The 20,457-nt window shown below is 38.5% G+C and overlaps 1 protein-coding gene across 1 annotated transcript in view; it reads left to right on the top strand.

Annotated features, from left to right (window-relative positions):
• Positions 1-20,457, top strand: part of eys (eyes shut homolog) — a gene marked incomplete at both ends in the record, with an annotated part of 161,773 nt that overhangs the window by 57,921 nt on the left and 83,395 nt on the right. Inside the window, 3 exons of the mRNA XM_083923228.1 lie at positions 11,461-11,557; positions 12,333-12,440; positions 14,334-14,479. Coding sequence (XP_083779354.1) covers positions 11,461-11,557; positions 12,333-12,440; positions 14,334-14,479 — 351 coding nt within the window. The remainder of the gene's footprint in view (positions 1-11,460; positions 11,558-12,332; positions 12,441-14,333; positions 14,480-20,457) is intronic.

The following is a 20,457-nucleotide window of genomic DNA, read 5'->3' as shown; positions in this document are numbered from 1 at the left end:
CCGCGTGCAGAGGGAGGAAAATAGATGAGCCGTGTCAAACTAAAGCTGAGAGTATGCGCAGCCTTTGGGGCTCATGTAGCTGCTTTTGGGTAAAATGGACGCGTTGCGCTGCGACCACCCCGCGAGACCTATGTCGCACAGCTGACGGAGTCCATGGACTTTCACCGTATTGGCACAAAATCCAGTATGGCAGCAGTATGCATGAAAAAAGCTTATGATCATAACTGAACTACATTAAAATGCAAAACCTTTGATTCGCCTTTAATACTGAATACTGAGTAATGAGATGAAGATGTTATGGTGTAGCACAAATGTCACATGGTACACACCCCAACGGTAGCTTAGTTGAGCCACATGGTCCTTACTAAAATATAGACAGTGTGTACTCTTACTTTAAATGGGCACAGTTGGAAATCATGGCAGCTGCACCAAACATGCCTCAGGGTAGACATGAAGGTTTGTGCTGTTAACGAGGCTATATTATGGAATACATCAGTTGGCTAGACCTTGGGGTGTATTTTGCAGTTAGAGTTATTGAACTGCGGTTGAAGAACGAAGCTGGTACCCCTCACGGTTTCTCCAATTTTGACATGATGTAATTAGATAATTTAAACAATGTTCATGTAAGGGTATGTTATGTCAGGGGAGACAGTAGATACATTGTTTTCAGAGAACATATGAGATAATGTAAGGATGCATTCAACAAAATATATAATATAGGTCTAGTAATTTTTAGACATTTTAATATAAATTCAATTTTACTGTACATACTTTTTTACATTTAAGTTTAACCAACACATGTTATTTCTAAAATGCTTAACCTTTTTTTTTTTATCCACATGATAACATCTGCCAAGGACGTCAGTGCGTCTGTTTGTCTGGATCATGGTCAGCAGAATTACAGAAAAAATACTGGCTTGAAACTGGTGGAAAGTTATAACATGGGTCAATGAAGAATGCATTATATTTGGAGCCGAACTGAAGCATGAAGAATTTACACAAATTATTTTTCACTTTTGTTAGCATTGTGAGTTAGGGTGTCTGAATAATTGGGAAAAAAATACTGGAAATGGCTATCAAAATGTTTTTAACCCCACTGAACTTTGTAGCGTCTTTGTTGTTTCCACATTATGACTTATAGCTCATGAATATCCAACTTGACAAATGGGGCTTTGCATTTGAATGCACCAATGGCCTTGGCTGAGGTACGCGCTCTGTGAGTGCCATTCTAGTTTTTTATCTGTGTTTTTAGTCTTGTGTTTAGATTCTGGTTGCATGCTTTTTAGCTTGTTGTTAACTAAAGAGGCACTGGTACCTAATGTGAAGATACCCAGGAGACAACAGTATAACTCTTGACAGTGGATGGTCAATGTCAAACTTTTTTAAGAGCCACTTTTGACAATATCTGATGGCAGTTGACAGGGCTCTTTCACTGAAGATAAGCACTTTCATTGTGGGTTTAATGGTCCTTTTTCCCAAACCTGCTGTACTGAATGTGTTCTAAAGCTAAGCATGCAGCCATAGTTGTCCCAAGACACTTCATAGACTATATCAGTCTCACAGAAAAAGGGTGATGTGGCAACTTTAGTGTTCGTCAGTTCAACAGAACTAAAAGGCAGCCATTAGGAGGTGCCTACTGGGAGTAGCATTAAAAGGATTTGTAAAACACAGCCACAATGGAAATGAGTTTTGTCTACAAAGGTGTAGTGAGAACCTGGAGGCCAGAATAAAACCAGAGCCGGCTAAAAGCATCATCTTTATAGAAACTATAAGGGAAGCAGCTATCCTCTCTTGATTGTAGATGGCTCCTGTAGGAAGTTTTTGTTCTTCCTAGCAGTGATTCTCCGTTGAGGCTCTGGCCAGGAGGCCTAAGTCATCTTGCCTGACCAGCACAGATGTTCCACTTTCCTCTTAATGAGGAGCCTCAGCAGGGAGTGCCAAACCTGATAGAAGAGCAACCTGAAAATGGGAGAGTTAGGGTAGAGGTTGGGGTGAGGGTTACTGGCCGACAACCACAACAAATGAAACAAACAGGCATAGCATCACTCATCACAGATTACGGTACAAGGCAGAGTTACAGTACGACAGATTCTGAGTCCTCCACACACTCTTTACTGGAGGTCTGGGTGTCCTTGCTCTGTTTACTGAACAGAGGGCAGTTTGCACATTTAAACTGTAGCTTCCTGGGGTCAAATCTGATCCAGGACGTCTCTTGCAAACACTGTCTTTTAGTCCATCAATAATGCATCCACTTTGGCATAACATTATTATTAAAAAAATTTTTTTAATTTAATTCTGGAAGTTCAAGCTTCTTGGCAGGCTAATAATAACATTTGGTATTAATTGTAATGGAAAAAGGCACACATTATTGGTGTTACAATCTATTAATTCACAGTACTGCCAATCTAAAAAAATGATTAAATCTGTTATAGTCAACATTGCTGCCTAATAATGTGTTTGCAGTACACAAACAATCCATGACACATTTTAATTATTTCAACTACAACTAGCACTAGATAAGAAAACACAAAAGTAAATCCAACAGAAGCATAATAAAATTACCAACTTATCCTCATACCTAAATGACTGAATAGGTTGTTAGCCATTGTTTCCCAAAACAACATACAGTACAGTATATGACCGTTCTGTTTAATGCCATCTGTATTAGAGTGCCCATTACCACCTTTCCATTGGTATTCATAATTTTGGCATATTTCAGGGTTAGAAGTGAACTATTTGACAAGGTTGACTATCGGCTTGCCTCTGGAGTGGAGTAATACGATTCTTAAAGCGTAGAAGTATTGTGTGGTCCCTTTACATGCAAAATCCATTAGGTCTCCATGGCTCAGAATATCCCCAGAGGTGTTCCTGGCCAGATGGAGAACAAACCCCTTTATTTGCATGGCATGCTACACTAGCCTTCACCTTCCCCAAGATTGAGATTGTGTCCTACCAAACAGTTGGTTAATGAGCTACTGTGAAACTGTGCCAACATGGGAGCTGACACATACCTAATATGATATTGAAAAAGATGTTTTGAGAATATTTGTTGCTAAGGATGTTTTCTGTCCTTGCTGCTTTCATTTTAAGGGATTATTCTTTTTTTATAGAGGGGTACACAGTATGACTTATAGTAGATATGTTTCAGTTTATAAACCAGCTGCCCAGGCAGATCTATGTGAATATTACTTGCCTTTTTTCTTGTTTCAGTATAGTAATATATGTTTCAGTATAGTAATAACTTTAAATACATACCACAAGTCAACTAAACTTGCTGTGTTTTTTGTGTTTTATAATTTAATATTATAGTTACAGGGTTAAGTTGATCATCTTTTCACTTAATAATAATAATCATAATAATAATAAATTATTATTATTATCATCATTAATATTATTATTATTATTATTATTGGAGGAAAGTGCTATACTAAGATTAAAATTCTCTTTTACAGCAGCGTCATGGCTGAGATAGCACTATCATGTAGAATATAGAGTTACATATAATGTAGCTATACAACTAAAATAATGTAATAAACCCATAAATTGTGACAGTAAGTCCACACAATAAAAACAATTCTCCAATTCTGCAATTACTGAGATCAAAGATCTCCAAGAAACATAATATAACTAGTATCTAGTTGAATATTCTGAATGTAGGCACAGTGAGAGGCAACAAAATATTAAAATGTAGCAGGTGTTCAGTCTCAGTATGATGGTGTGCCCCTTCAGTGAGCAAAGGTCAGCAGGATAGTGATATTCAATCGCTGAGGGCAAAAGGTAGTTTTTTTCTTCCATTCTAGTTCTGAGACCTCTGTTTCCAGACTGAACAACAGCTGCATCAAAAAAGAGCAAAACAAAGCATCAGAGAGCACATACTGGTATCAGTGGTTTTCCCTTCATAAAAATTCTCAGTCATTAGTAGCTTCTAACATAGTGGGGTTTAACCCCTGAATATATCCCAGCAGGTAAAGATACCCAAGTGATCTATGTATAAACCTGTTCAAGACTGGCCATAGTGCTGACAGAATATATAATGCCAATGGCATTTTATTTAGTTTCAGATGTTGGGGCACACAATGAAGTCAGGAATCCTACTTTGTATGAATGCATAGTTTCATCTTTTGAGAAGTTAAGATTATTTTTGTTGTCAGCTAATATCATTTATTGCCATGTTAAATTATGTTAGTCCCTTTAGAATATGTCATTATATCAGCATTGTTTATTAAAAGTTCATATTGGCACTTGTTAATCAAAATATATGTAAATAATTGTCTTTATTTATCCATCATTTATTGGTGTCTGCTGTTGGCAAGCTGCTAGGTTATGTAGAGCCCCTGCAAGCTGCAGCAATCAGATGGCTTAAGGCACCCTGTGTGTAGTCTGAGAGGCAAAATTTGGAGCACAAAACAGTCACCAAAGCGCTTACTACAGCTCATGAAGCTTATTGCCATAAGCGCAGTGCAACTGCCAAAGGCGACCTAGATGAGTGCATGAGGATTTGTATAAAGTCAGAGTGTTCTTTCATTTAGATCATGACAGTAGGGGATACTGTAAAGAGGGTGTAGTGATTTACTAAATTTGTAACTCTAAATAACCTGATATAAAAAAAAAAAGGCACAATCATGTCCCACACATTTCTCAGTTTAAACTATGCCCTTAAGCATAGCCAATATATGCAATTATAACTGATGATATATCAAGTTGCAATCTCTTATTAGTTGAAATGTTAAAATGCAACTATCCAAGCCAAAGGTGAGGTAAGCAGTGTTTGTCCTCTATAGGCAGAAAGGAAATTCAACAAACTTGTAGCAACATGAATCATTTTGTATTAACATTTCTAACAAATAGTTCCTTACATATCCTATAGTAGCAGAGCAACATGGACGCCTTCTTTGGGAGTCCTCTTTTCTTGTCTCCTGTTAAAGGCAAGCCCAGTGTTTGCTCACATTTTAGCCCTGGTGTTGTTTTTCAGTCTCTATGGATCAGCAAACCAAAGCACCAAGCAGAAACCTGCATAGAGGTGCAGACACTGTGTTGATTCCCAGTGGGATCTGCAGTATTCACCACCCTTTCACACAAGTGCTGATTGATTTAAAGTTATATATTTTTTAATATTGGAGCTACTTCACAGTATAATCGGATTTTATTTTGTCTCTTATCGTGCAGCACAGTTTATAATCAAAGAGCTACAGATGATGTAATAGACGCACACAATTGAGCCAACTCATGTATTTCAGACCTCTCCAGGAACCATCACCTTATCGTGGTCGAGAGGTTTGTTTGTCCCTGTGAACCTGAGGACTGTGTTGTCTGGAGCCTGGTGCTCCTGGTAGGGTCTCCCATAGCAGAGTGGTCTCAGGCGAGGGGCCGGACTAAGAATGGTTCACAAAGACTCTATGGAACAACAAGGAAGAGGAAGGGGAAGAGAGACCCTGCCCGGAGAAAGCCTAGGGCCCCCGTCTGGAGTCAGGCCCAGAAGGAGGGCTCGCCAGCGAGCGCCTGGTGGCCGGGTTTGCCAGTGCCGTGGTGTTGGAGTTTACCCCGGTGGACTAGAGGGTCACCTCCTTACGCCTGAGTGCGGTAGGGGGGAAAATCTGACTGTTGTTTTTGCATATGCACCGCACAGCAGTTCTGAGTATTCAGCCTTCTTGGAAACCCTGAATGGAGTCCTGCATGGGGCTCTAGTAGGGGACTCCATAGTTCTGCTGCGAGATTTCAACGCCAACGTGGGCAATGATGGAGAGGCCTTTTTTGGGAGGAACAGCCTCCCTGATCTAAATCCGAGCGGTCGTCTGTTATTAGACTTCTGTGCTAGTCACGGATTGTCTATAACTAACACCATGTTCGAACATAAGGATGCTCATACATGTACGTGGTACCAGAGCACCCTAGGCCAAAGGTCGATGATCGAGTTTGTGATCATCTGATCTGAGGCCGTATATTTTGGACACTCAAGTGAAGAGAGGGGCAGAGCTGTCAACTGATCACCATCTGGTGATAAGTTGGGTCAGAGGATGGGGGAAGATTGTGGACAGACCAGGTAAGCGCGAACGAGTAGAGCGGGTGAACTGGGAATGTCTGGAGAAGGCCCCTGTCTGAGAGATCTTCAACTCACACCTCCAGCTGAGCTTTTCTGGCATCCCTGTGGAGGTTGGGGGCATTCAACCGGAGTGGGCAATGTTCAAATCTTTCATTGCTGAAGCCGCAGCGGTGAGCTGTGGCCTCAAGGTCTTAGGTGCCTCAAGGGGCGATAACCCTCGAACATCGTGGTGGACACCGGTGGTCAGAGAAGCTGTTCGACTGAAGAAGGAGGCCAGAAGACTCCGGAGGCGGAAGGGCTGCAGCCTCTGCTGTGTCAGAGTAAAAGCAGCTGGTGTGGGAGGAGTTCTGAGAAGTCATGGAGAAGGACTTTCGGGCGGCACCAAGGTGCTTCTGGAAAACCATTCGACACCTCAGGAGGGGAAACGGGGATGCGTCCAAGCTGTTTATAGTTAGGACAGTATGCTGGTGACCTCAGCTGATGAGGTAATCGGGCGGTGGAAGGAGCACTTTGAGGAACTCCTTAATCCGACTACTTCCCCGAAGTTTTGTAGAGGCAGAGCTGGAGGCTGATGGGGGATCATTGTCAATATCTCTGGTGGAAGTCACTGAGGTAGTCAAACAACTCCACAGTGGCAAAGCCCCAGGGATTGATGAGATTCGTCCAGAAATGCTGAAAGCTTTTAGACTTGTTCCCAGTCCTACCCCAAACATAATGTTTCCCATCAGACACAAATAAATTGAACGTACTCTCATCACTGAGATGCATTCTGGACCAGTTCTCCTCTGTCCACACAACATGCTCCTCAGCAATGGCAAGTCTATCCTTTTTATTCTAACCCAGTTTCTGGTCAGTGCATGTGAAGTACTCACAAGCATGCTGTACCTCCTGGTCATAAAAACCAGCCATTATGACTAATTTGATATCTAGTGTGTCTGCCCATTTTGTTCAGTTTTTAATTGCCTGAAATGAGTTGTTCATTGTTTGTTGCTCAGGATTGATGATATGTCTGCCTGTGCCAGATGTGTCTCTTTTTACAGACGCAAGAAAAATGTTTTTGATGAACGTTTTTAACCGAAAGCTATATTACATAACTATCATCTTTCCATTCAATGGAATCTTACACAAAACTTTGTTTTTGTTGCCATCCGTGGTGCTGCATGTAAATTATGTAACATGAATTCGAAAACAAACCAAGATGTGCAGTGACTCTCCATCAAATTGGCCTCTGTGCAGTGATGAATCAATGTCACCACACTTTATCATTTTGCCTTTATATCTTGCTTTCTGTGCGAATGCAGACAGCCACAGTGTTGCCACACATCAACAAAAAATCATGGTATACACACTGCCATAAAGTTAGTTGTAGGAGTATCATTCATTCCGCTTGCATCAGAAGGAAGTTGATGCTCAATCAAAGAGAGAGCATTGGGGACCACCATCCCACCAACAAGACAATTAGAGATATGAAATCTCTTTAGGTTCCTTTTGTTCATTTGTGATATAATTATATTTACAATATAAAGTAACTTGTGTTGTAGAGTTGTTATATTTGGCATTAAATTATGAAGCGCATGGCTGAGAATTTTGCGTAATGAAATATCATTGCAATATCATTCAAAAATCTAATATAATCCCCTAACCTTTGACAGCTTTGTGCGTCTTGCTGTTGCTTGTTAAGTGTATAAAGTGATCAATTATCTGGCTCCTTCCCCATTAAAAGAATTAACATCACTGCGCTCTAATAATGGGTTAACAACTAGGACAACGAGCAGAGGTGATCTTAGGCAGATCAGTCTTTAGAGCTGCAGACCTTCGGAGCTCTGTACTAAATTATATAATACAGTCCTGCAGCTTTACTGATTTAAATTCACAATGAAATCATAGCAAAAATTAAACCATTCATGTACCCACTTAATCAATATTGTTGTGTTAATGTGTCTTAATGTTGGAAAATGTTGTTGTACAGTGGATATGTACTGTCTGATAATTATGTGTTTAAACTACAGTGTTAATTTTAAAACGGGGATGCTATTCTCTGTTTACTGCCTACAGACTACAGGTGTAAATTAGCTTATAGCTAACTGGTGTGGCTAAGACGCTGTTTTCATCTCATATTTAATCTCCATTTTATCACACAGCCCTTTAGAAAACCATGTGTATGCATGGTCTGAATGCGCGTGGTGCCCTCTCGTTCAGTTTTTTTTACCTGATGTGGGGGACATGGTGTACACAGAGCATGTTTTTGGTAAAAACGCATAATTTCTACATCTTCCTACATACCCTTGTTTTGTTTTTCAAATTACACTGATGAGGGTGTTATGATTGGAGGTGAAAGCTTCACATGCAAACAGAACTCCATGGTTCAGTTTGACCGAATTTTGTTGCAACTGTGCAGTGTTGCGCCATAAAAATGCAGATTGGCCAAATAAAGATATGATCTAAGAACAAACTTTAATCTTTCAACTTTCAAACTTGGAGGACTAGAACTCAACACAGACAGAAAACATGATTTTCAGTGCGAAAATCATTCTCAGATTGAGCGATCAGTGATGTGTGATATTTGATGTACTGTCTGACAGCACTCTGATGACACAACAAAGACCATAATCGACATTGCACAAGCAGAGGGTAATATTCTAAATGAACCCCCTCTGAGAAATTGTTACATCAGACTGACAGCCACTTTGATAAGAAGATTGTTCACAAATGGTGCAGTCCAGACTAAATTCACAATTTTAATGTAAAGACATCACTCATATTTCAATTGAAACGTCCTTCAAATTTTCTTCGCTATCTACTGGGGATTACCCACAATTTCTTCTCCTCTGAGACATTCACTGGCAGGAGCAATGATCATATAGTGTAGGTCCAGCCAGATGATGGAATGACTACGTAGACCCACGCCTTGGGTATCCCTCTCTGTACTCTGTCAAAGAGAAGCCTCCAGTCACTGCTCAGTGGCAGAAGATACATTACATTGCAGTGACACTCGAAATACTCCCTGAGGTGCTCCACCATTGCTTTGACTGACATACCAGCTTGGGAAACCTGTGCTGTCCCATAATTCACCAGATGCTCTGTGTTCTCTGGTCTCATGGATTTCCCTCTCATCCTTGCGTCCCAAGATGCACAGAGCTGCGTAGGTGTCACTGTCATAGTTTGTTTTCATTAGCGTCACTCTAAGTGTAATGGAAATTTGTCTTCAGCTGATTAAAAATGCACAGTGAGAGTTACATGGAGAGTTCTATCCGGTTTGTTAATCCATTTTATATGCAACACTTAATAATCAATAGTACCGATCTTCATCTGACTAAATAGCAAACCACAAATAATGGCTTACAACTGCTACATCTATCTGCACTCGGGAGATGTATGATCTATATAATTGTCTGCCATCTGTTGTTTTTACAGTGGAGTTTGAAAGCAAAAAGAATAGCTGTTGCCATTACAGAGCATTAACTGGTGTTACCTCCTGATGTATTGTATCATTACATACAGTACAGAAGAAAAATGACAAATCTACCACATGGTATTAACACATTGTAATCGTGAGTAAATGCATTATTTTTTCTACATTGATACTAGTGCATCCATGTTTCTTTAAAATATATAAGAATTTAAAACATGTCATACATATTTAACCACCTCTTATTTTCACATTTGCAAGATTAAATGTGCGCTTGTCTCAAATAGAATTATAAACCTCATCATTGTTAATACAAGTACTTGTCATCTCAGTTGAGGACTCATACTTACATGAGCCAAAACCCATCATAGTTTCAAATATGTATCTCTTAACTTGAAGTAGCAGGAGTAACATAATGAGACAGGGAGACAATAACAGCTCTAACACTCAATCGTAGTCTTTGAAGGTCTGAGCTCAGTGTTTCAAAAAAAAAATAGCAGGACCGTACAGGAGATCGTACCGCTGTATCATTGATTATACCACAACAAATCTTTTGGCAATTTCAGAATGCTGAAAGTCAATGGTATGGAAGCAAATGATGGCCATAAAAAAATCAATAAGCTTGGATAGATTGCTTACCCTTGGTGTCCTGGATGTTTAGGTCTGAATGTCATATCTAGGGCTTCACTTTTAAATTGAGTTTGAAATTAAAAAGTAGGAATTCCGTCCACATTATATTTCATTCATTCATTCATTCATCTTCAACCGGGGGGCTGGAGCCGATCCCAGCTGACATCGGGCATGAGGCGGGGTACACCCTGGACAGGACGCCAGTCTATGGTAGGGCACATAGAGACTCACAGAGACAGACAACCATTCACACCTATGGGCAATTTTAGGGTCATCAATTAACCTAACACGTGCACAGTCGTATTTAAATTTCAACATATTCAGTAGTGATTCGATTTAACAAATTGACAATTTATTTTTTATTTTTTTTTATTTTATTAAGTTTGACTTCACATAAAGACATTTACACTATGTTCTTAATCCATAATTCCAATTTATTGCTCAAATCCGATTTTTTGTTTGGCTGTTTCCATTACGTCTTTAAATGTGGCGTGTCTACAGATTGCTATGTGAACAACTCACGCTTCTGAAGTGCTTCATTGCTGTTCTCCATGTTTGTTTTGATTCTGTTCCTGGCTTACGCCTGTGGCACACTTTTTTTCCCAATCAACTTTATTTGTCATTCATTTACAAAACAGAGCAGTGCGGGTCAGAATGATGTCAAAGTCGCTTGATACAAATTTGATACGTATCCGATTCAGTACCACATTTAAAAGTGGCCTGATTCTGATTAGAAATTCTCAGATTCAATGTGACTTGGGCTGTTCACACTGTCAAAACCAAATCAGATATGGGTCACATGTGAGCGAAAAAATCGGATTCAGGTCCCTTGTAACTGCGGTTTGAACGTAGCCTTAGTTTGACTTGTGCAGCAGAAAGCTATTATATAGACCAGATCAAGGGAATACGTACGACAGGCAGAACATAATGTGCTCCCAGGCTGCCTTCAAAAGTACAACAAAACATCCATGCTGATCTGATTAGCCATCCTGCCCCTCAACCCCCTAATGAACCAGGGCAAAAGAGCTCTTGGGTTTAGCCTCTCCCTCTTACCCTATCTTAACAAGATGTCCCCCCGCTCGCTCGCTTTCTCTCTCACACACACAGACACAGATGCACGGTGGCGCACACAGCCACACACCTCCCAAATCCCAAAACACTAACCCTCAGACCAATCTGTCTGTGGCACTAAAGTATTATTAGACTTACACATTCTCAAAGGGGAAACACTGAGTGCTGAGAGCTGGAAGATGAGATATGCTACAGGGGCTACTAGTTCCATTAAAATGGCATTCACTTGGGTCTTTGTTATCATCGGCTCTGACGTTTTTCAGGATGTAGTGGAGCTTGCTGATCCATGACCATCTCATCTATCTTGCAGGATTTGAAGGAAGTTGGTGTGAAATTGACACCAATGAGTGTAGCTCAAATCCATGCCAAAACCAGGGCAACTGTGTGGACCGGGTCAACAGTTACAGGTAAAGAGTGTTATCCATAACCAGCTTTTCATTTCTTAGGAGGCAAGACAATGTCAGTCTTTGTAGTGATGTACTTTAAACATTAATAGACTAGGGTATCAGTACAAGAAACCTTCATTCCTGTACAGGGTTCAGGCCATTATACTGTAATTTTGATACACTCAGCAAATAGATTTGCTCTGAACAAATGTATTTTAATGGATTTAGTGGTACAGTATACCATTTCAGGTTGAATGAGGTCAAATTGTTAAAGGTAGAATATGTAGAAAGCATTTCTTACTGTAAACACAGAGCATTCAGAATCAGCCTTTCCTCTCCTCTCCGGACTGAACAGCCAAAGAGAGAGAAGGAGAGAGAGCAGCAAGCTAGAGAGTAAACACCCTAAAACGTCCCTGACCACCTCAAAATAAGAAGAAACTAAAATTCCAAGCAGAGGTCAGGGTCTCTGCAGATAAAGATGCCACTACATATTTCTAGTGGGTAACAAGTGATGAATGAGTAGTTTATACATCGTTTTTTAGGATATTACTACATATTATACCTTTAACAAAAAATCTGCCTTAATTGCTCTCATCATGCAGCCCTTAGATTTAAACAGTCAAAATCTATGCTTCTGTCGGTGTACTATATGTGCAATCACACTAAATGTGGTGTGTAATTAATATCATTAGATTTCTATAGATTTTTCTTCTCTGTGCATGTGCCTGGACACAGATTGATCATTTTTCCATCTGAGACAAAATTATCAATATGAATGATTTTTTTTCCTATCCAGCTGTGATTGTAAGATGGGATTTTCTGGCTTTCACTGTGAGGAAGACATCAATGAGTGCACATCCAGCCCTTGCCAGAACTCTGCAGTTTGCCATGACCTCGTGAACAAGTAAATATGAATATATAAACATAACCCCTTCTTTGCTTCAACTTTGCTACCTAGCCTTTATTTTTTGTGTGCTTTAGAAAAGATGGCAGGCTACATTCATTCATGCATTTGTTTTAAAAGGCGAATGAACAAAAAAAAACGTTCTCAAAAAAAAACGCATGAGGTTGTGGTGTTCCCTTCAAAGTGTTCTGGTTTATATAACAAGCCTGTCTTCATCCTGACACACATAAGCTGCTATTCTTAAGTCAGAGAGCAAATTCAGCAGGAAGACATCATGTATCTAGATTGAGCTTTACTCCACTGGTGCTTCTCTCTGCTGTGCTTAATGGGAGCCTCGGGGCTTCCAGGCTTAGTCAGACAGATGGGTAGCGAAGTCCCAGGGCCAATTTGAGTCCTAAATGGTTTGTCTCCAGTTTGTCTCCCGTCATGATTTCACTCCCATGTGACCTGGCCCTGCTCAGAGCGCTCCCCTGATTGCACAGTCCAGGGAGTTCACATCAGGTGTGTTTTAACCTCACTGCCCACCACAAACACTGCACATGCGGCGATCTACATCTCCCTGACCCAACAAGCTGAACAAGTCCATCTATACTGGGGTCATGAATTGGACTCCACAGTTTTCTCACTGAGCCCTTGCTGTCTTGCTTCTTTTTGTTAGATACTTTGAGTTTGACTGTAAAAGTCACATCAGTTTTTCTCTTATCTCTATATGTACAGTTGAGCCAAGTGCATAGAAACTAATTGTGACTGACTAGCAAACTAATTGGCAGGCATTGGTATTACACAGAGCAATAAAGAAAGCCTTCATTGTTATGACAGGGATGTCTCAGAACACTCAGCCCAGTTCTATAATGAATGTGATTTAGCATATTACATAAATGTTATGTGATGTAACTGGTTTAATGTTACATCAAAAATGTCTAACGAATCAAAAGATGTAGCTTAGCTGTTTTTGCTAAGAGGTGTCTAATTACACCCTTTCTTATTACCTACAAACACGATAAGCATCTACTCTTCTGTGGTCAGGGGATATTAGACAGCCACCGACAGCTGCAAAGAGGGATTTGAATGGAGTAAACCGCACTGTTGGACAGATGAAATCTAATTCAAATTAAGTACACACAGGGAAACCTAATTGCTACCATATAGCTCATTCTATTTTTTTGAAGAGCTGCCGCGTCAGTATGAGAGTGAAAAATGGGGCATAATATCCACCCTAAGGCTCCGTTCACGTACACAAAGAGATACATTCATTTCAGAAATGATTTAATCGTCAATGCCCGCATACATCTCAGAGTTAAAAGTTTCTTTCAAAAACAAACATGGAAGTTGTAATTATGTACCTCTGAAGAAACGTAAAAGCGGAGGCAGTGCTGTAAATGACAATGGTCTGTCACGCAATTAAATACATCATACATGTAGAAATCGCTTCCATATCTGTGAAATACTGTATATCATCAATCTGTCTAGCCAATTAATTTAAAATGTCTTTGTTGTGTTCTATAGTCGTGTCTCGCTTGAACTTTTTACTGCACTGGACAGCCCCTGACAGCTGCGTATTGTATTTGTATATTGTTGTTGTTGTATGGATGTTCATTATGTTAACAAATTACAGTGATGAAAAAAAAACAACTATTGGCTACACTGCCCCAATGATGGTAGCCTACTTCTGCGTTTTGCATGTGTCCGTATGGAAACCACACACTGTTTTCTCCAATGAATTGTTATGCAAGAGTGTGAGCTGTTTTTACTCAGACAAATAAATTATTCTTATTTTAAAAGTTACAGTAAGAACTAAATAAAACACAAATAAAATGTTATAATTACTGTCACACTGATCTTCAGTGGATTTCATTTCTTAATGATAATTGAGTGTTTTCATGTGTTCTTTAGGTTCCACTGCATTTGTCCTCCTGGTTATTTTGGAACGCTCTGTGACCTGGATGTGAATGAGTGTGAAGTTTCACCTTGCCTACACGAGGGCATCTGTATCAACACGCCTGGGGGCTTCAAGTGTGTCTGTCGACCTGGATACTCAGGTAGCTCTCTTGCCCTCAGGTGACATGAAGATCAATATGACAGTCTAAAAAGCTTATCAAGCCTGCTGTTGCCACATGCTATTGAGGCAACTCTGACACAGATCTGGCTTAGTGTAAAAAAAGAAAAAACGGCTCGCTATACTTGCTTTTAATTAGCCCATCTGCCTCTTCAAGATACAGTGCCTGCTCATTCAGTAAAGCTAACAAGAGATAAATAAACGTCAGTTGTTTTATCTGATGAAAACATTGCAGTGTCTATTAGTTGCCTTTATTTGATTTCATCTACCTTGTTGGTCGTAGAGCTCTATTGTTGTTTTAAGCTATTTTAGCGCGTTTGTGTGTGTGTGTGTGTGTGTGTGTGCGCGTGTGTGGGTGTGCGCGCGTGAGCACTAAAGTCGATTCCTGTCAGGTACTGGGAAGATTAATTTCATTTGTCTTCCACACTGTATCATCAATTTATCCTTCCCCAGTTGAGAGGTGGGGGGGTTGGGGGGGATTCTCTAAGGTATTGCTACTCTGGAGAGCCGAACCTGACACGCATGGCCCAATTCCCACAGAAGCAGCTTTTATTATTAGGCCTACGCGTAGCATAGTACAAGTCATTACTTTTTCTGTTGCTCTAAGCTCATGTGAGGAAACAGGGTTCCCCAAGAGAGCAAGCGGCCAGAGGATACAGTTTGGATTGGCTCAAACCAACTAGAACTCATACAAAATATTTGCTCCAGTAACACATGTAAGAGCATTGCAACTTTTCACAAAAACGCAAACTTGTTTGTGGAGCTACTGTAGCTTGGTGTTTTTACTCTAGTCTAATAGTCAGCTTGCCGTCTTAGGTTAATTTATCACATCATGTGCAGCCTGATTGGAATTGATCGAAATGTTATTCTGCTTTGATGGTATGATGCGTCATCTCCTCTATCACTGAAATCCTGTAACTCGTTGTGTCACTTGATGGTATTATCAGATTATTTGCTTCAGCCATCAGGGAAGTTGTGATTGTTGTTGTTTTTTTGCATACCAAATGCCAACATTCATTTTGACTATAACAGCTGAGACTGCTTACTAATAAATTAGTCTCATGCTATACCTACTCACTTTCATGGATGGTATTAAGCTAAAATGACACTTCATTCCCACCTGCATCCATACACTATTCATATTGAATTTTCTTAGTGGTTGGCTGTTGGTCGGTGCATTTTTATATATATTCCCCACTGTTTAAATTCTAAAATGAATGTTTTTAAGCTTTTTTTAATGGAACTTGTTTGTGCTTTAGGAAATAATTTAAGAAAGAAGTCAGAAAATTGTTCACATTTCTTACACTTCTGCAAGCTTTTATACTAATGTCTTGCCTTTTTAAAAGTATCTTGGACCAATTTAGAGGGTAGATATTAAGATTAAAAATCTGCTTATGTATCTTTATATTTTCCTAACTTCCTAGCAAGGAAGTTATGACTCAACACAATCACATGTAATCAGGGTTGGAAGGGTTACTTTAACAACATTCTGATACAATTACTAAATACCTGTTGAAAACGTAGTCAGTACAGTAACCAAATCCAAGTATCACCATATTAACGTGACTTGATTATTTTCCGTTGCTCATGGGTTACCTCAGTACCAAATACAGGCATAACTTGCACTGTTTTCTGCAGTGAAAGCATTTATTTTTCACTAACATTCGAGGCCATGATAATGAATTGGCAACTGTTAGCTATGGTTTCAGTAGTGTTGTATGAGGCAAGAAGTGCTGTGTGTGCATGTGTGGTGGTATATCATTCTTTATTCTAAAACATATTTTGAAATTGTAATAATGCTTAATAATCCCCATTTTTACTAAATATAAGGGAATATATTACATTTTTTGTATCCTAATTATGTAACGCTATTTCATATATTCAACTACTCCCCAAACCTGCATGTACTTGTGCTTTATTTCAACATACAGTATAATTATGTTCTCCATGTTTCACCTTGACCAATACTGTAAATTATGCTGTATCTTACACTGAAAGACAGACTTGGCAATTGCCTAGATCTCAGCTGTCCGATCATTATTTAGGATGTTTTGTCTAAAAGGCTTTGCAATCACAATAATGTATAATTTAACAGCACATAGGCGTTGTGCTTTGTTCTGAGGTCAGAAGTCAGTACAGCAACATGATTAATGGGTAATCGTGTTTATATAAATCACGCTTTAAGCACACTATTCGTCACCTTCTGTTTCCTCTTCTTCACCCATCATTAAGGCGCATGTTCCCTTGAGTGATGGTACAGTGCAATCAGCACAATGTTGCAGCTTCCTCAGTCAGCACATTGTCAGATGATGATGTTCTGGCCCTGGTGGTGCTGTGTGCTGTTAAGGCTTCAGTAAACTCTTTCTTTTCCTGGGTGAACTTAATGAATAACATTTGGTCATTATTTATATCTTATCCACTCTGCAGATCAGTTGCTATGGAAATGTAGTGTACATTTAATGTGAGTGGAATCATGGGATGCATTAATTGTATAAATTGAAAAGACCAAGACTCTCGCTACTGTGAGACTGTGAGAATGTTCATGACTTATACATGTGTTTTTTTGGTACTAGTTATGTCTTATAATTTTTAAAGACATTTCAGACCCTTCTTGACCACTTTTCCTCATTAAATATTTAGTATGTAATACCCATATCTCATTCATAGTTCAGTCCTCTTAATGTTTTAGATTGGGTATAAAATGCAAATCCACAACCTCAAGTATTTTATGATTTCTGACCTAAATAAAAAACCTTAAAATACATAAAATGAGCATCTATCTATGGGTAATGTGATACACAAGTGTGTGCAATGAATGAATAAGAGATGTTTTACTTATTGCTTCATTTCCCTCATCACTCTTCTGTATTACACTATCCATAGTGCATATTTCTGTTGCAACTTTCTCTTATTATTCAGGGATTGTTTCTAACCTCTGCAGTCATAAACTGAGTTTTCCCATTGCGGTATAGCTTCCCTTTTTGGCTAAATGAAACAAGTTATCAGTTTGTCACAAGAAAGGAGCTGTTTTACATTTTGTAATGAGAGAACATGGTGATTTTTGTGCACACTAAAGACGGTTTATTTATTCTTTTTCATGATGAAACATGGCAGGCAAGAAACAAATTCTTGCTCTCGTTGTCACTTTGTTTGTTTACATCTGTCTCAGCCAACGGATGAAAAGCAAACTAAATGATTAACGATGGGTCAGTCGTCATTTTTCAACTCCCGATTCCTGGAACTTGAGATTTTCAGGGTGGTAGATAATCTCTTAACTCCTTGAGAGAAAAACAGCTTCACAAACATGCCATAGAATTAGCTACAAACCATTTATTTATCTTATATTTCCTCACTTCTGTGGATCTCTCTGAAGCAGTACCTGCTATATTCTAGATTTTTATAAGCAGTCACCAGTGTGTTTTCCTAGCTTATAATAGTAGAGAATAATTTTGACACTTTCTGTTATTTGATATTGTCTTCACAGCTTGAACTGTACCCTGACCTTCTTTTCTTCTCTGATCTCATTACTATTTTTGTGAGGTATACATAAATAATAAGCATCATCATCTGTCTGAATACAACTGACTTACTTAGGGAATCCTCAGCGTTATCGTAAATATAGCTGATGGACAGTGACTGAATATAACTTGTTCTAAGGATAACTCATATGTTCCCATGGAATCAGCACATTTTGTGCAGTGTCGTTTTTTACGGAGGATTGTGCCTTAATAGACATGGCACTGTGCAGGCATAGCTGTAAGAATATAATATAGTAGATACATAGAGTACAGTATGTGACACACTTTTCCATTAGTTCAGTGCTGCACTTCACTGAGTCCTCTCAGGGACATAAGCTATTGTTGCAGCATGCACCATTGTTTTAGTTGGCTAGGGTCGTATATATATATTGCAAATAACTTGACAGGATTTATTCTCTTTTTGATTCATTTAGTTAATTTTAGGATAATGTGTAGAGTAATTTGACCATTATTGCAAACTAAATCCTAGGTCCTGTAATTAGCAAGGCTCCTTACTAAAGAAATCCACATCTTGATACAAAATATTGATTAATAAATTATTTTATTGATTAAAAATGGTTCTCCAGATGATGATCAGAACTGCTGATCAGAACTTTTAATTATAGCAGCAGTCTGATAATTAGAAATAACACACCATACAATGCCGTAATTGACCAATAAGAATCAAGTATTCAACAAAGTGATGTAATAAAGAAGTCAAATGTGTTTTTAAAGGGTCAAAAAAACACTTATGTTTACACTGACGCTGATCACCGTTATCAATTTGGGTAAACTGGCCTTTTAAAGATGTCATGTCTCTTTATAATGTATTTAGTTAATTTGCTTCACAGTCACTTTGGCAGGGAAATAGTTGAATTCCATCAGCTGTTTATTGCTGTATGTATTAAACTTCCTATTAGTAATATCAGTGGGACACAAAAACAGAGGCAGTTGATCATCACTTCAATTTAAGGTAGATAAGGTTTTACTGAATTTAAACTCATGATGTTATCGTGAATTATTGCTTAGTTTGAGGCTACAACTAACAATAATTTGCATGATCCATTCATCCGTTCGATCAATATTTAAATGAGACAGTAGGTTAGTAAGTCAATAAATTCTCAATAAATCCCCAGCACAACACAAATACACAACTATTAAACACAAACATATTAATTTTAAAGTCATATAAATGTAAGCAAAGCTTAAATTTAGTTCCGTTTTGTTTATTACTTAAACGACGAATCAATCATCACAATTGTTGGGGATACTTTTTTTAATCAAATAATTGATTCATTGACAAAGCGTTTCAGCTCTGGTTTAGATATTAGGGAGTCAACATGTAAATGCCTGGCAGGCAGACTTATTCTTTAGTATGAGATTTTAACAGCTGTCATTTCCCCTTTCTTTAGAGATCTGTGGTTATGTTTGCATGTAACAAACTGTTTCTGTTCCTAGCCATTACGCCTACTATCATCTGCCACATAAGCCATATCCATTCTCTAAAGACAGTTTGAACAGGTTCACACAACATTTTGTAGAAAACTAAAGTTTAAAACTTGGTTGAAACTTCCAGTATGAGATACTTTTTTCTGCTCTGTTCTTTGATTCAGTGGCTATTTATCTGGAAACTGGATACTGATAATTAAAGCTAAAGTGTCAAACAGAATCTCGGCACACAAGTTAAAGCAACTTTGAATTACGTTTCTTCATAGCAAACCCTTTTCATTTACAACGTTCAAGGGATGTTGTCAGTAATCGTAGAATAATATGTGAGCTAGAGATAACTTGAGGCAAAAAAAAAAAAAAAAAATCCTTTATGCAATACCAGTTAACTAAACACGGCACACCCATGTTTACCATCCCTGCCAGTCTGTGATCACTTTATATCAAAGGTTATTAAATGGACCAGACAGTAAAAACATGCCATGCTGCTGAGGCAGCTTTATCCAGACAGATGCTGCTGAATTTGTTTTGCTCTTAAAGGACCATATTGGTGGTATTTTAGTCATATAACTTACATTTAAATATGAAAATTAGGCTTTATCTAATGAAATACTCTCTATGCTTATTTGCATAATTTCCAGAACAGAAATCTAATCACTGGATAACACCAGAATCAAAGGTTTTTACAGAGTTGATTTTGGATAAATCTTTTTATCACTCAATAAATCAGATATTACTGGCAACAGACTTTTAAAAAAATCTAGGTTCAACATATTTTAGGAATAACATGTTCTATAAATTAGGCAATGAATGATATCACATATATATATATATATATATATATATATATATATATATATATATATAACAAACCTTTATGTAAAAACCTTCAGGATATAGACTGGAATAAAACTGGGAAGTGTGTTGTATATATACTATATACTTTAATTCATATAGTTTTATGTATCATTGGTTTTTATACTGTATAATTTTCCAG

This window comes from Echiichthys vipera (genome assembly GCF_963691815.1).
Source record: "Echiichthys vipera genome assembly, chromosome: 11".
In the NCBI taxonomy this organism is placed as follows: Eukaryota; Metazoa; Chordata; class Actinopteri; order Perciformes; family Trachinidae; genus Echiichthys; species Echiichthys vipera.
The sequence above is the reverse complement of the archived record's forward strand: the minus strand, read 5'-3'. Positions and strand labels throughout refer to the sequence as shown.